At 39.1% G+C, this 13,206-nt stretch overlaps 1 protein-coding gene across 2 annotated transcripts in view; it reads right to left on the bottom strand.

Moving 5' to 3' along the window:
* Positions 1 to 2,156: 2,156 nt before the first annotated feature.
* Positions 2,157 to 13,206, bottom strand: part of LOC102694203 (hematopoietic progenitor cell antigen CD34-like) — a 30,870-nt gene continuing 19,820 nt past the window's right edge. The window contains exons 5-9 of one of the 2 annotated variants that reach the window (XM_015342817.2): positions 10,686 to 10,806; positions 10,403 to 10,461; positions 9,053 to 9,205; positions 6,875 to 6,966; positions 5,911 to 6,000 (exon numbers count right to left, since the gene is read on the bottom strand). In XM_015342817.2, coding sequence (XP_015198303.2) covers positions 6,913 to 6,966; positions 9,053 to 9,205; positions 10,403 to 10,461; positions 10,686 to 10,806 — 387 coding nt within the window. In that variant the 3' untranslated portion in view covers positions 5,911 to 6,000; positions 6,875 to 6,912. Of the gene's footprint in view, positions 6,001 to 6,874; positions 6,967 to 9,052; positions 9,206 to 10,402; positions 10,462 to 10,685; positions 10,807 to 13,206 lie in introns of both variants that reach the window. The other variant, XM_015342816.2, reaches the window with a different exon arrangement.

The following is a 13,206-nucleotide window of genomic DNA, read 5'->3' as shown; positions in this document are numbered from 1 at the left end:
CCAAATAGACGCTGAGATCTTTGTTCCCCTCAAGTTCATCCTGTGGTCAGACTAACTTTTTGTAGGTTAATATGATGAATTTAAATGTGTTTTGGGACTGCTGAAGGGATAAACTCCCTGTTTGTCTGGACCGTCTTTTAAAGTCATCTTTATTTATTTTTATTTCCCTGTATGAGCTAGTTCCTTACATTCATACAGTGTTATTCATATTGGTCATGATATATATGAATATCAATTAGCAGAATCGCATATCATATCTAATCAAATCAAGCTTTGAACTTTTTCAGTTGGGATTCGGACACGGACACAGTACTGGATCAGCCATAGTTTAGGTGATGAATTATTAATGTCTTCTGGCTCTGCATCACTTGATATTCTTCTCCATTTGAACTTCAGGGCAGTTTTTGATACTATCAGTTACAACACCGTGCTGGATAACACAGAAAAGTATCTATGGGTCACTGGCACTTCCATTTGTTGGTTTGGCTCCTATTTAACAAGGGCCAATTTATAAATACTGATTGTCACAGGACGTTCCACAGGGTTCTGTGCTGGGATCTGTACTGTTTTCTTATTTACATATTGTCTTTTTGTCAGATTATTCCCATTAATGGATTAGGGTTTTTACACTAAACTGGTGACAGATTTACTATTGCTGTAGTTGCTGCACTTTAAAGGTGTCTGATAATAAAATATAGATTTAACAGAGATTTCTTAAGCTAAACTGCTTAATGTTACACTCCCAGGTTCTCAACATCATTTTCACAAAATTGGTAAGCTCGATGCTGTGTTTGATGATGCTGAAATCAAACTAAAGACAGAAATGAGAAACTTTAGTTTTCATTTGTAACCTTGTGTTGACATTTGAATCACCTGTTATTCCACCTCCATAACATGACTTGATTAAGACTCTTGCTCTGCCTATCTGGTACTAAAATGTTGAGGCATGCTTTTAGTTAACCCTCTTCTTTATTTCAAGACTATTGTAGAGCCTTATCTACTTGGCTTTCCTGTAAGGCACTAAATTAAGTTGACTATATCCAGAGTCCTGCAGCTCATGTGCTAAGTGAACATACTTTGCTTTAGTACATAACTCTTATCCACTTTAAATTACACACCTGAAGAAGGCTCCACTGCTGAAACGTTGTGTTTCATTCTTTACCTTTCAGCATGAAATGAACCTTTATCTGTTCCTTTGCAGCCTATGCAAGTGGGCTGAATGCACTTTAAATTTAAGTTACACTTACTACCGTAAGAAATTCAGAGCGGCCTTTAATGTTCTCTTGCTCACATACTGTATAAGGCACTGAACTCTCTAGCTCCAGATAATACGGATAAAGTTTAATCTCTCTGAAGTTTTTTGTGTTTGTCTTAATTTATAGATTTATTATGGGTTCCTTGATCTGCACAATACATTTCCTGTGTTCAATGATTCTCCCTCCTTACACTTTTATGTACTGTTAAATAAAATGTGTTGTTCTAAAGCATCTTACACTGGAGCTTTCTCATCCATTATCATATGGGTGCTTATGAAAGTGACCAGAAAGCAATGTCTTCATTTTTTATATCAGGTTAGTATAGAAAACTTGGGTACAGCAGAGCAAGCACAGTATGAAGGTCTGCTGGAACATTCAACTCATGATTATCTCCGGCCTTATCAGCACCGTTATTTTGTTGTGCAGAGAATAACAGTGATTGTGTGGCTCCCGGTGGCCTTAAGAAAACATGTGCCAATAGCTTTTTGTATGACCCAGATACTGTAAAGGATAAGAAAGGAATGTGGGGTGGAAGGCATTGCCATTTGGGATTGATTTTCAACGTGTGTTTAAAAATCCAAATCTAAAGAACTTTGTATCTAATAGTCAGAATAGGAAACCAAATTTATTCCATGAGATGACTCCGATTTACTGTAAGACCTTAAAATCAGAAAAGCTTTCTTCAGCGTGACTAGTATGTCAACTTTTTTGGGGTGAGGCATGTAGGGGCGCACAATTCCCAATTCTTTAATTTAGAACATTCTGAATCACAACACTTCATAAGCAATCAATGATACAATATTAAGATCCTATAATTAAAGTTTCTTTTGTGCAGGAGTTAATATGGTTAATACACTCTCATTCAACTGAAAAGCACAAGAAAAGACAGCACACAACCAGTCTTTTGATACTTGATGTAATGTTTGTTATGTTTACAAAACCACAAAATGCAGCTGTGAATTCTGGTGGGACTTTTTTTTTTAAACCTGTACAATAAATGAGAGACCCAGAAAAAAAGGCTTTCATTAACATACAATTGCTATTTCCATGCATACAGAAAATGTGTTTTATATTGGATGGATTCATTTGTTTTATTTACATATACAATATTTATGAAAAATATTAGCATTCATACAAAACTAATTTATTCCCAATATTTATTCCTATCCAATATTTTTTAAAAGACTGGCAGTAGCATTACAAGTTTTTTTTGGAATGTTATAAAAGAAACACATTTATGTACCCAGTTATGTCAAATCATCACCTTTTGTTGAAACAATTCCTGCATGCTTGCAAAAATAGATCTCGATTTCCAGTTAAAAAGTCAGCTGCATTCACAATCTAGGAATACTGTTTCTCTGCTGCAACATCTCTGGGCCACCTGGTTTAAAGAATAACTTTTTACACTTTTGACACACTGCTGCAAAAAACATACATACATACATATATATATACCAAAACTACGTTCTTAGAACATTAAATGACGATCTAATCACAACAGAAGCTTCAAATGATACCTTGGAAGTCAAGAGATCATTTTTATATTAATAATGACCCAGTCTGTGTAAGAGCCTCCTTTTTTAAGTAATTCAGCTAGCTAACTGACATGGAAAATTACCAAAGAGAGTGTGTTCAAAGATCAGCATTTGCATAAATGGAATGGCCCTTGCAACCTTAGAACCCAAGTACAGCATTCATCTATGAATCACCAAGTGATTTTTACTGATCCAGGAAGAGAAGGGTACATAATTAAGTAGGATATGGCACAAATTGTTAAAACAAAATTGTCATTGACTGAAGGCTTTGATAAACATTCCCTACACCAAATGCACCAAAAAGAAAAGGCAGATATGAATGGCCCTCTCAGAGTCATGCTATATCAGAATGACACACAGAGAACATCACTATCTGCCAAAAACACCAAACACAAAATGGAGCACCCACAAACAAATGATATACTTCGTGTAATGGCTCTGGGCAGCGCACAGTAAGTGGCCTGGTGGTAATGGTGAGTGCCCATTTTAATATGGCAGGACTCTGTAAACTGCTTGAATTGGTACTCAATATTAATGAGAAGTTTCATCCATCCATGCATGGAGCAAGAAGAAAGGTGGAGGAGTAGCTTTTTGTGTGAATCCACCACCATTTTATTTGTAATGCCTCCTCAATAAGGAATTCAAATAAACAAGTACAGCACAGACATCACTGGTACAAACACAGATGTACAGCTTTGTCATTTGCTGATTATGATTGGCATTAAATGAGGCACAAGTAAGTGATCATTGGTATGGACAGACCATGCAGCAGCAGCCCAGCGATTTTCTACGAACCTGTAAGATTGCTTTGTTACTATGTATCTTTCCTCCAGTCATTGCTAATTCTGCTCTATTGTGTTGTCTAGCTAGAAGTGTATTAAAAGCAAATGGCTGGACAGCAAAGAATGAGCATAGTCCTTGTTTCACTAATACTCATTAATGGATTGTACTGGGTAACCATTGCAATTTTTGGTCAACACATGTTATCAATTACACATGTCGATCATCAATTGACATCTCCTGCATGTGACAGAATAAAACAGAAAAACATTCGGTGATTCCAAACGAAAAACAATCGAGCCCTTTGAACAAAATGTGCTTGGCCAGTTGATTTTGTATAAGAAGCAACGTGAGCTAAAAAGAGTTCTGCAACACAAAGAAGCTCGGTCTGAAGTCAAGACATTCATGCACATCACCCGCTGATCCACGTTCTGCACAAGTCCAAGGTCAATAGCCAACTTCACATTCACAAGTCAGGAAATTATTAATTCTGACTCTGCGGCCAGTGGCAAGCACAGTGTTTTTCCTTGAAATTATGGATGTGCTATAGTAAAAGACAGAATCTGAGAAAAACCACATTAATCTGACACTGCACATTGTACAATAATATGCTGAGTGAAAACGATTACGTCATTACACAAAATTACGAAACACAAAGTATAATGATAAAATAATCAGGTACAATGCCTGATAAGGGCACTGGTGATTCCAGCACATGTTTAAGGCTTCTGTTGCAGCAAGATACATGAGGGCAAGCTTGCTGAAAGAAATAACCAATTAAATTGCTAGTTAGAGTTCGGATGGAGGCTTGTACTGGAATCTGTGTTCATCATATCAGGACACTGTGGGTCTTAGTAAGGCTGGCGGTAATGAAGTGGAGAATTATTTGGTTTTATCTCTTACAAGTGCCCAAATCATTGTAAGATAAGCACCATTAAGAACATTTATTACTCTTCCCCGACATTAATTCCCCAAAACATCACGTTGTCTGAATTTACAAGACTTGTAAAGTTTAAAAAAAGTGTGCGGCATTTAATTAGAAGAAGGAGTTGTAGAGGCTTGTAAACAGACTGCTTACTGATAGAACAAAATAACCAAACAACTGCAGTGTGTCTACTGTACTATATCTCGGATGCCAGAATGATTAGTTGACACACAACTATAACAGAATACAAAAATACAATTTCATTTTTGTTACCATCAACTTCGTTTCAGCAAGAAAAGCTAATTTCTCAATACACCCACAGAAGAAAGGGAACAATATTTGAAAGGTGGGCAGTGACCTCTGTAATGTTTATGTCTGGATTGTCCGCCTCATACATTATCAGCTATTTGTTCTGGTAGGGGGAGGTGTAAGTCAGATAATTCCCAAAGCAAAGCGACTTCTCTTTCTCTGGGTGGGATGTCAGTCTATCACAGTGCCACAGGCGTAGAGGGGACAACGGCCAAAGTAAAATAGGTAGGCAACCTTGCCTGAATAGCAGGAAAACATACTTAAAGGTATGGAGAACATCCAGACACAACACAGTGAAGTCTCCTAAGCTTGAATCGAGCCCAACACCTTAGATGCCAAAGTGAGAAAACAGTGCTGACAATTATAGTGCCTGTTTTCTGTTAATATGTGGCTTTAGCATTACTGAACCTTACAGTACGTATAATGTGTAATATAGTCCTCTACAGAGTGATGTTTTCCAAATGTAATTATTTTTATTCAAATGAGACTTGCTATGTTGCTGCTATTTCTAACAGAACATACAAAACAAATCTTAAATGAACTCAATCTGCTGATAAAGCCTTTTTTGAAGGACAACTTGTGAAAAGTGTACAGCACAAACAGTGTTACAGTTACACGTGTAACTCCAAAATGGAGTCTACTGCAGTGCTAAATCTGCAGTCTGAGTACAACATACAATTATTCTTCTGCAGTTAAATTGGCCTTCTTTTTTCCAGCATGCCAGTGCATACATTTCTTCACATTTTCTGTAGTATTATAGTTATTAGTTTGTTGTTTTATGGGTGGGTGGGGGTGGGGGTCACTCTTTGATTAAGTTCATTAGGTAGGCAGCAGCCAAGACAGTAAAGTAACGCCAATAAAAGAGAAACACATGACAGCTGAAAATTCTCCTGGTCTTGGACTACTGTGTCGTTCTTTGCTTTGTCTTTGTTAGTTTGCCTGTGAAAGAGATGGTGGTGTCCTGTCTGCGCCCAGGTTACAGCTCTGTGTCAGCTACAGGGGCTTGTTTGCTGGCTGAATGGCCGTTGGTCGTGGCGGTAGGAGCCGTGGTACCAGGGGGAGGTGCCTGGTTCTTTGCCCCCTCAGGAGATTCTCCGTTGATGCTGGGTTTCTCTTGAGGTTCTGGGGGATTCAGTGGAGCCACTGACACCAGAGTGTTGCCCTGGTCCTCATCAGCCTGGTAGGGCTCCTCAGTCTGTGGGTACATAGGAACACATATTTCAATGCACTCAGTGAGACAGCTCTGTCCAGCTTTACTTACAATGCAGGAAAGAGAGGACAGTGATACATAAGGTGTTGGTGATAGCTGAAATCTAAAAACAGCTGTATTTTAGAAGGGTGAATGCTTGTCATGTTTCATGCTAAAGTTGCTATGCCCAGGCGCTTTAGGACAACCTTGGGTACAAGAACATATTCTGCAATTAGAAAAGTAAATCTATGAGCAAGTCCTCAATTGTGTCCAGAAAGGCCATGCTAAACAAAACATGTGTACTAGTATTTTTTATTAATATAACAATCCAAACATCTGAGAATAGAAACAGTATTGTGCTGGTTTTCATTTAAAACAGATATAGCATCTATGGGCAGTTGTAAAGTAATGATATAATCTTTTCCAGGTGCTTTCAGTTTGGGTTTATCCAGTTAAAAGGTATTCTATTTATGATGCTGTACACTGTATGGAAAACAGCTGTGTTTATTTGGAAAGTAAACAAAAATCTAGGTGCACATGGTTGTTGTAGCACCTCCTTAACAGGACATGTTTGTATAAATGATTCTCTTTTGTCCATTGCCAGTTGACATAATTATAAGACTGGAAAATAGATAACCAGCAAATCCTGAATTGCAGTTCTTCCTAAAAAGACATAAAAAGACAAGCTTCTCAACACAGAGGAGCTCACCTGTGGCAGTAACTGAAACAAGACTGTGAAAATAAGATCATGCTATAAGTGGCTTTGCACTTTAAAGGACCTTTGTCATTCCTTTGCTAATGAAGTGCTCCATCTTATCAATCTGTTAGTAACTGAGGCAGTCACGAAACATAAACTTCACAATGCTTCAAGCCCACTTACTTCCAATACAGGGCTTAGCTTGGTAGAATCTGCTGGGATCAGTGAAGACTTTGCCCCAGCAAAACTCCCTCTTGGGGACCCCACATGAAAGGCTCAAGGGGAATAAAGGGTTAATCAATCAAAGTTCAAGGAAAAGAGAGGATGTGTCTGATCATGGGCTCATAGGGTGTGCACTGGCAGAACTGTAATCTAGGTGTACTTCTTTTCAGTTTTCAGTTTCTGAGAATGAATGCAGCCATAGGCAATTTTAAGGCAATCTCAAGCCCTACACAGCTGTGGAAAATTGATGTTTGCTAAAAAGTGCAGCTGTTTGATTGTAACTGAAGAATCATCATTAAGATGGAGCAGTTGAAAACTTTTAGATGACGCCCAAATCACGTTGGAGGTGCTGGACAAAAGTTTTCATTCATACTTCAAGGCTTCTTTATCATTGTTTCAATGTTTTTTTCCAATCAGCTAAGCAACCCTTCTAGCAGAAATCAACCACCGAAACGTCTTACGAAAAGCTGAAGGATGTTAAAGTTGAAGATTAACAATGCCTTTCCATCGCATGCGCCAACACATTTCCACTTCCTTTTTCACTGATTTCCCAGCACACATGTTCTTTTCATCTTAAACCATTTGCAGATGTATTGCTGGATCATTTTCACAATCTCCTGCCGGGTCTCCTCATCCACCGGTGACAAGATGGCCACGCCCCTGTTATAGTGATCGGACGCATCGGGACCAGCTCGTTAGTGCAGCTCCACTCGCTGCTGCTGTGCCACCATCTTTTCAAACTTCCCTCTGCTTGCTCGCCAAAGAACTCCATGACTCGAGCTTGTATCTTTTCAACCAGTTTTGACTGTTTCTCTTCTGAGGCAGGGCTGAAGGCTCTTTCATGAGTTAGACTGGACAATCTGTTACGTTTTTGGCTCTTTCCAGCCTCAAACAATAAAACAGTGTGGAAGCATCTATCTGTGGGGAAGTCCTGTCTCTGGCGTGTGATTTCTTTGGCTGACTCTTGCAACCAGCTTCCTTCAAGCGTGCTTCCTGTCATCTTCTGGAGGGTCTTCTTCATCAGGTGTTGTCTCCTTGGATCCACTTGGGTTCTTCTTTTGTCCACTTATGATCTGTGCTTCCTGCCAGAGATCAATGTAGTCTCTTTACCCTAAAAATGACACTCTTGTTTGTGATCCTATCTACATGTTTTGGGGTTTTTTGTTGCTATTCCAGGAAGACACCCATCACACCTTGGAGGACAGGAAAATTAAAATGATATTTTCCTTGTGATATAGTTATAGTTCCCATATTATTATAAATGTATAATATTTATAGTTGTATGTCCAAAATTCACCAGCCAGAATCCTGACCAGGTCTAGTGCAAGTGTTCACATTACTCCTGTTCTGGAGTCCCTGCACTGGCTTCCGGTCAAATTCCGTGTAGACTTTAAAATCCTCATGCTCACCTATAAGGCTCTGCATGGCTTGGCACCTCGGTATCTGTCTGAGCTATTATCGCCCTACTCCCCACCTCACAACCTCTGCTCTTCAAATTCTGCCCTCCTTACTGTCCCGCAAGCCCGTCTACATTGTATGTGTGACAGGGCCTTCTCCTGTTATGCCCCCAGGCTCTGGAACTCTTTGCCAAGGATATCAGAGACTCAAAACCCTCTTCTTCAGAAAAGCCTTTACTTAACTGGTTCCATTCTTCACCCCTCTGCTCTTCTTAGTACCACCATCCACGGTCTCCTCTATATATTGTTATTGTGTCTTATCTTGTGTATTCTCCTTATTTATTGTTGTATTCTTCTTATTTATTGTTATTGTCATCCTGTAAAGCGCTTTGAGAAGGTGCTTTAAAGGTGCTATATAAAATAAAGTTTATTATTATTATTATAAATGTTCACGATTTACATCCATATGCTTAAAACAAGGACTGAAGATTGTCAAAACACTTTCTTTTAAAAGCACAAAGGCATTTTCCTCTTTAAGAATGCAGGTAACTGAGAGCAATAAACTGATAAATCTCACAGCCAGAACGAGAGGAAGTCAGTAAGAAAGAGAGCATTTCATTAGGATACATAATTAGGATACAGAAAATGCCATGGGACAAAATGTAGTGAAAGGCAGACAATGTAAACCATCCTTTTAAGCATAAACATCTTAATTACAGCACTCTGTCTCTCAGACACTGACCAGCCTCATCCCTTTGGTGCTGTGGTTCTGTCGTGTTCTGTAGCAGTAACATCCGATGAGGAGGGCAGCCAGCAGCAGGCCAGCTAGCAACAAGGAGACCAGGACAGTGGGAGAGTGTGACCTCCATCTGGGCAAAGCCTTCACAATTCCCACCTATAGAAAGACAAATATATAAAGAGTTTAAAATGACATGGAATCAGTCAGCCTTATCATAGATTTCATTGTTATAAAAATGCATGTCTTCTGTCTGTCACTTTCTCTCTCTGAGGATGAATATGAACTAACGTGTTTGAAACCTGAAGTCTGTATATCAATGTACATTTTGTCTTTATTTGCTATTTTTAAGGACTAAAAGCATCCCTGAAGTTCAAGGAGAAGAAACATTGACAATCAATTCATGCAGTATGTGTTACACGCATATAATTTTAATGAAGAAATTCCTCTTGCATTCAAGATTTTATTGATTGTTTTTATTGACTGATGGAAGCAAGATGCATCACAATGCTTGGCTGTGGCTTTCTTTTGGATACACACTATGTTCATCTTTACAGTTGCAATCCACCATCAAATAGAATATTGGATTTTCAATTTGCTGTGGACTGATGGTTGCAAGTTTACTTTAATCCAGGGTTAGATTTCTAAATCAGTGGTTGCTCTGGCTGCCAAAAAACTGAATCACGCAGGTGCTTGGCCTTTAGGTTACACGAGTCTTGCACAAAGTACTGTAATGGAAAGCAGATTTTAAAAACAGGTCATGTTGCTTTGGTGGGAGCATGTTGCTGTAGCAGAGGGGAAATGTATCACTTATTACCAGTAATACTATACTAATAATGGAAACTGCATGTTATTGGAAATTGAGTTTTTTTGTGCAATAGGACAAAAAGAAAACAAGACATTGGAAGTACGGGGGGGGGGGGGGGTGGGTGGATGAGAGTGGGCAGGGAGGGGGGATGGCAGCCCAAGACATTCTGCACATGAAAACAGAAATTACTTCCAGCTGACTGGAACTGTTAGTGGCATTATGTCATGTGTAGTGCCGCACAGTTACATCACTTGCTGGTTTCAAGAGACCAACAATGGGGAGCACAGAACTTTCTCCTCCTGCTGCAAAAACAAATATGACAGTAATCTCAATAAATCTGCACAAATAACCACTTTCTGTAAAAGCTGTTTTGCTTCCGAATCGGAAGACTAGCCTTCACAATTGAGTAGCGTCATTAGAAACATAGGTAATCTTACCCATGCACACACGAGAATAAAGTCTCTAAGATAGGAACAGGTACACTTATTCAAGTTATGTTAGATATTTGAACATATATCTTGAATTCTCTTAGCTAAAAACATACATACCTTATCAGCAATCTGTGGAGAATTAAATTCTTTGACCTTTTCATTGACGATAAGGGGATCTGCAAATCAGAACAATCAAGCATCACTTAAAAATAAAGACATTTCTCATTTCAAGCCAAGAGTGAAATATTCAAAAGGACGTGAACTTGATTAAGGATTAATCCTAAAATTGATTAATATTTCTCAACTCTTTAAAATTTATTACTTAAAACAGCATAATTGAATGACGCTTCCCCTCTAGGTGTTGAGCTCAATAAAAAATTCAGACATGCATCTGACAGACCTGTATATTCTGAGCTGGTGACAAGAGCTTCTTTGTTCTTTTCATCCACAGAGATTTGAAGATCGCACTTACGGCTACACAGTTCGTTAGTAATGGTTTCTATTTTTGTCTTGAGTGACTCCTGCAGGACAGAAAAAAAAACATAATTAAGACCAGCTCAAGGGATCTGCACTGTGGCAGATGAAAGTAGTTTTATGTCATGTTATCTGTGTGTGAACTTGTCTGTTGTGTTTGCGTCCCACATCATACCAACAGGCTGTTAAAGTTCCCTACTACTCTCACAAAAAGTTTAAATAATTTTTTTGTATGATTTGTGAGCGTTTCACATCTAAAATTCTTAGCACAGCACTTCAAGTTCATGAGACTCAGTGATGCAGTGTTTTATTTTCCTTCCCAGATATTATCTCCTTGTATTTGTTTTGTTTGTGGTTACCAGGCAACCTTTTGTTCATTACCACCTCTTTCGTGATTTTGTAACGTTGAAGGCTTGCACTTGGCCTGCCCTGACGCACGTGCACACACACAGTATGCAGACACACGTGTCTGTCCCACCTGAGGACTAGAGACGATGAGACGAAAGACACACATCTGAGCGTCTTAATCCACACTGGACAAGACCTGGGATCTGTACCAGCTCACCACACCCTCTGTCCTTCACTAAATGATGTCACCCAGTTGCACAATCCAGAGAACAATCCTCACTTTATGTAATGTGATCCAATAAGACAATCAGAGGGGTCCCTACAGGCCTGTGTGTGCGTATACACAGGATCCCCATTAATACTGCCTGCAGCTGCCTTTTTATGACTCTCTCTTTCCTGAGCTTGCCAGAGACCTCAGAGTCTCCCAGCCCTTGCATGATGTCTGTTTCTCAGGAGCTGTACTGTACTTCAGACTTTTTCCTTCTTTCTCTCTTTCTGCCAGTTGCTTTGCATTGACTGTCTTGAAGTCCAATGAGTACAGTAGGTACAGAGAGATATGTGGAAGTGTTCTTTAGCTGTGTGAAAAGCTGGTGCCCATGCCCTCTCCGTGACTAATGACGTTAGCATGGAGGAATTGTTGTGGAAAAGTGATTTTGGCGCAGCCGGTGTAATTTGAAATCTTCCTGTGAGCTCTTGTACATATAAAGAGAGGTCGCTGCTTTTCTCATGGGAATGTGGGACAACCATTTTTAGAGGCTGCATTCCTGGATTTTTCTCATACTGAATGTTTCCACTCCATTCACTGGTTCACAGTTTATCTGATCTGTGCCACATATTTGCTTTTTGGGACGAAGTAATTTAACTGACGATTACAACACAGTTTTCTTGGCTAGTGCTACCATTCCTACTGTTCTCGTGTTTCCTCTCTTGCTGTTTCATTTGACTTGTCACCTGTGTTTGTATATATATCACTGGGACGGAATTGCAGTAGGGTTCTCTTAAGTAATTTATACGGTGTATGCTGAAACTCTGAAAATAGCAACATTTTCAGTATGTCGAGATATACAAATGGAAGGATCCTTGTCTGTGATGGCACTGCAGAGCCCACACAGTTCTCAATACACCAGCATGGCTGCTTTAGGCCATGTCTGTGAGGACAAAGGGCTGACCTGCAAACACAATATTGGAAACACAAGCTAGATGAGGCTATTTAGCCTTGTTTGTTTGCTAGTAGCTACTGTAATTGATGTGAGGATCATATTCCACTGTTTCTTAAATGAATTCAGAGATTCAGGATCAAGAACATGCCTAGATAGCATGTTCTTTCTTATATGTAAAATACTATAGGCTACTTCAGGATCCTATATTAGGGTTTTGCTGTATTTCTGTCTTACAGAAAGATATATACAGTACAGTATTTAATTGGGTTTGAGAAACACAGAACAACTTGTAGACTGACTCATCCTCTTCAGGTTGGCTAATGTATGCATATCTCTATTGGTGATATTGATTATTCTGAATGCTTTTATACAATGCATACTGAAGAGGCCAGTGCATAAGCCAACAGAGGTGAGCAGGGCAGTACAGCGCTACTGTAGCCATTACAATCCACACTGATGGCTTGAATATCCCAGAATCCTCTAAAAATAAAGCAGTTTGACTCCCCTCACTGGATACCTCAAAGAAACCAACTCTGCCTTTACTTTGTCATAGTCTCGCTTTTTAAATGTAGAAGTGCATCAGAGAGGTACGTTTCAACTTTGAGGGTGTATTAATTTGTAGAAGCTCATTTATCTTTTCCTTCACATGAAGCCAAAGTGTGTGTCCTATTACTAAGATTCAAACATGTTTTTTTTCTGTATTGTTAACCTGATCAGATTGTTCTGAAGCATGAGAAACTATGTACAGGGCAGATAAGGCATAATGTGGTATTCCCATTGTAAAATCCATCACTGTCCTCTAAGTTACAGTGTTGCTATTCCATTGTCTCTTTATTACCATCTTTCATCAGGAATTCCATTCCTGGATCCCAGAATGCTAAAATATGTCATTAATCATTATGGCTAAAGTAGATATTTGTGGCACATGCCTTATTTTCA

This window comes from Lepisosteus oculatus, chromosome 5, assembly GCF_040954835.1.
Source record: "Lepisosteus oculatus isolate fLepOcu1 chromosome 5, fLepOcu1.hap2, whole genome shotgun sequence".
Lineage (NCBI taxonomy): Eukaryota > Metazoa > Chordata > Actinopteri > Semionotiformes > Lepisosteidae > Lepisosteus > Lepisosteus oculatus.
This window is presented reverse-complemented; position numbering and strand designations above follow the sequence as displayed.